Source organism: Neolamprologus multifasciatus, chromosome 10 (genome assembly GCF_963576455.1).
Source record: "Neolamprologus multifasciatus chromosome 10, fNeoMul1.2, whole genome shotgun sequence".
In the NCBI taxonomy this organism is placed as follows: Eukaryota; Metazoa; Chordata; class Actinopteri; order Cichliformes; family Cichlidae; genus Neolamprologus; species Neolamprologus multifasciatus.
This window is the reverse complement of record NC_140448.1, coordinates 695,976-699,602: the sequence shown is the minus strand read 5'-3', so window position 1 is coordinate 699,602 and position 3,627 is coordinate 695,976. Positions and strand designations below refer to the sequence as shown.

Below are 3,627 nucleotides of genomic sequence, written 5' to 3'. Positions count from 1 at the left end.
TCTTGCCTTACGTCCGTAGCTCCCGGCTACTTGTTCATATTCTATGACAGACACAAAAAAACTCTCCTTCATTTTCACACATGATTAAATGTAACGATTGAATTGTTTGGAGACTGTAAGAAAACTTTCGAAACAAATATGGCCTCGTTCGTAGGTTATATTTATTTTTATATAGTATCCTCTATTCGGGTAAATACCGAATAACGTTTTCACTCGGACAGAAGTCAAAAACTGCGTAGTTGCTTGGCGACCACTAAAGCGCAACTATACTCGATGATTCCCAGTTGCTTTCCAAATTAACCCTGTTCACAGGTGCGCTCCTTATCTTAAAACCCACCAAAATAAATAAACAAATAAATAAATAAAAAGACAGCTTGGAATCCGTCTGAACCTATCAGAGTGAAATTCTCGTCCCCCGCGGCTCTCCTCCGTCCATCAAAAGCCCTAATTGGCTGTTGCGCAAACCAGTATCCCCAATCCGGCACCGTCTCTGAATAAATACTTATTGCAAACGTGCCCTCCCACCGGTGTCTGTGGAATGTTCGGCATAGTGTCATTCACTGGTCACACAGAGGGTCCACATTTAAATTTGACAGAGGCTTGGAGGGAAGAGGCAGGTGTTGATGCAGGTTTAAAGGCAAGGAAATAATCATCCACAGTAACACCATGAGTATGAACTACGCATCTGCGGCACCCACACAGAGGTCCACGTCGTTTTTCATTGAGGACATCTTATTGCACAAGCCCAAGCCCCTGCGAGAGGTCATCCCGTCGCCGTTCTGTAGCTCCTTGGCTTCCCGGGTGCCCATCCTGGAGTACGGATACCCGCTGATGCCTACCCCAATATTAGCCCCACATCCGCACCATCCTCTCCACAAACCGGAGCACCACCAGTACTTCTTTACGTCAGGTAAGCAAGGGAGAGGCAGAGGCCTGGGGTAACAAGGAAACTGTCACACACAGCGGGCTCTTATCTGGACATTACCTCTAGTTTTTAAATAACGCTTTAGAGGAAAAGCAGAAATCTCGGAATCCTTTATTTGACTTAACCGTTTCAATTATGCGTTTCTTTGAATTCATTTTAATTATTGTATTCTGCAAAGTGCATTCAAATCTTAAAGCCGATTGTAACATGCAGGTGTTTTACTATTTATATATATTTTTTTATTTTTTATTTTTAAAAATATGTCATTATTATTATTACAAATAGCCAGGTTTGTTACCTTGGCAAAGAATTCATCACCAAACTCAAATTCATCCTATTTCTGGGATATATTCTGATTTTTCTTAATACTTCAATAACATTACAAATAATACAAACCACCTCTTCTTATTGCCGGCAGGAATGCAGATGCCGGCCTTGTTCCAGCACCACGCAGAGTTACCGGGTAAGCACTGCAGACGCAGGAAGGCCCGGACTGTTTTCTCTGACTCGCAGCTGTCCGGGCTGGAAAAGCGCTTTGAAATTCAGCGGTATCTGTCCACACCTGAGAGAGTGGAACTGGCCACTGCGCTGAGCCTGTCAGAGACACAGGTTGGCTCGCGCGCGCGAACGCACACGCACACACACGCACACTCAAATGTGGAGTGAGTTATTTCCTTTTTAATTTATTTTATAATACATAAAAGAAAGAAAAACGAAACAATAGCTACATTATCAATGCGTTATTTAGCCCTATATACGAAATATATGGGATAATTAGAATTAGTTCATATCTCGAATGAAACTCCATATGTTAAACTGTAGTTTACAGTAGCAGAAAACACATTTCAGTTGTAATAATAAATTAATATTTATTTATTAATATTTATTAATAATAAAATATTTTACACACAAGCAGAGCCATAGAAACTTTTCTAATGTGCGTCTTCGTTTCTTACGTGCAGGTGAAAACATGGTTTCAGAACAGGCGGATGAAGCACAAGAAGCAGCTGAGGAAAGCGCAGGACGAGCGGAAGGCAACAGGAGAGATGGAGCGATGTGCGGAGAACTCCAGCGAGAGCGAACTGAACGACAAAAGCGTAGAGGAGCTGAAACACGGCCTCGAGTCGGATTCGTATATGCTGGAAGAAAACGACGACGATGTGGATATCGAGGATGACATTTGCTCCCCGGATCATCTACTATAGTAGGCTGCACTGTTTTTTGGCTTATTGTTTTGTTTTTGTTTGCTTATTTTTTGCTTTTTGTAAATGCAGCCTATAGACAGCTGTAGGATCATTTTAAGTTTATTTCTTTAAATAGCTAGCCAATATAAATGGCAGTTTTACAGTGAGGGGGGAACAGGCTGTACAATACACTGTTAATTAATTTTTTATATATAACTGCCAATTTTCCTCTGCATAAAGGCTATGGATTATTCTGTTATGTTTTGCAAACTCTCTATATTATCTATATTATCTATATTATCTATATTATTATTATTATTATTATTATTATTATTATTATTATTATTATTATTATTAAGAGTCTCTAGACATTTTATTTTGAAACATCACAGTTGTGTCTTTTATTTTCAGGAGGAAAAAAGTGTACAAATGAATGTAAATAAACCTGTGGAAAAGCGCTCTGCCCATGTTTTACTATACTTTTATTCCAGACAACATTCTCCATGTTACTTTAAGAAAAATGTATATGTTATTGGCAGTGTGTGGATATTGTTGAAGATTTTGTAAATCAGGTTTTGAGTGAAAACATCATTTATATATTTTTGTCTGTAAATATAACTAACAGTACATAGTTGTTTTTGTTATTATTATTATTACTATTATTAGTGTGTGTGTGTGTGTGTGCGCGCGCGCGCGCGCGTGTGTGCGTGCGCGTGTTTTCTACCGGGGAGCATTTGCTGTTTACATTTCCAATCCAGAAGGAGTGATTTTTTTTTTTTTTTAAGTAACCACATAAATCCTGTGAATGCAATGTTACTGTTTAGACGCAACATGTGGCTGTAATCCTGTTATCATGGTGAGATGCTTCTCGGAGTTCAAACGGCTGTCTTAACCACTTGCATTAAGAACCGGTCTCCACAGCATGGAGCTCAGCTTTGAATGCGAGGCTGCATCATCTTCTCTACTGGGTTTCCTGCATGATGGCGTGAAGCCCGCTGAGCTTTGAGCCAACCAACGCAAAAGAATGACAGGATAAATTAGGAAAAGTCAAACGCTCCCCCAGACTACACCTGAGTACGAGTATATTCAAGTAAGCTTTTTTGTAAGGCTGGGAGATAGCAGAGTTTTACATTCCAAGTCTCGTCATAACAAGATTTCTAGTTCGATTATTCAGAATCAGGGTGGACATCCGCTGCAACACTGCGGGCTGTTTTGTTATAATGTAGTGGACTCGGTTAAATGCTCTGAGTGTTGTATTAAACGGACACTACAGATAAACAATAAACAATTATTCTTTTTTTCTCTTCGCATTAGTGGCGAAAAGGTGTAAAAAGTAAGCGATAATAGCTTTTGTAATTAGAGTAAAGGCTTGGTAAGTATTCCGAAAATCTTTTTAAAAGACAGTGAACAGTTTTCAACAGTTTCTCTAAATCCAAATTGAAAATATAGCAGTAATTCCATGATGTACACCTCATCTTAAGGCAGGTTTGTGTTTCTGCCAATAAATTTGATCTTAAA

At 39.2% G+C, this 3,627-nt stretch overlaps 1 protein-coding gene across 1 annotated transcript; it reads left to right on the top strand.

Moving 5' to 3' along the window:
- Positions 1 to 539: 539 nt before the first annotated feature.
- On the top strand, positions 540 to 2,740 carry bsx (brain-specific homeobox). Its single transcript, XM_085175488.1, has 3 exons — positions 540 to 910; positions 1,344 to 1,534; positions 1,888 to 2,740. The coding sequence occupies exons 1-3, from the start codon at positions 667 to 669 to the stop codon at positions 2,128 to 2,130; spliced, it is 678 nt and encodes a 225-aa protein (XP_085031614.1). The 5' UTR covers positions 540 to 666; the 3' UTR covers positions 2,131 to 2,740.
- Positions 2,741 to 3,627: the final 887 nt, after the last annotated feature.

Bases quoted from the DNA above. Each gene is read 5' to 3' on its own strand.
- bsx (XM_085175488.1), top strand. From the start codon at position 667: ATGAGTATGAACTACGCATCTGCGGCACCCACACAGAGGTCCACGTCG. The intron at 911-1,343 runs GTAAGCAAGGGA...TATTGCCGGCAG, and splicing joins CCAGTACTTCTTTACGTCAG to GAATGCAGATGCCGGCCTTG. The intron at 1,535-1,887 runs GTTGGCTCGCGC...TCTTACGTGCAG, and splicing joins TGAGCCTGTCAGAGACACAG to GTGAAAACATGGTTTCAGAA.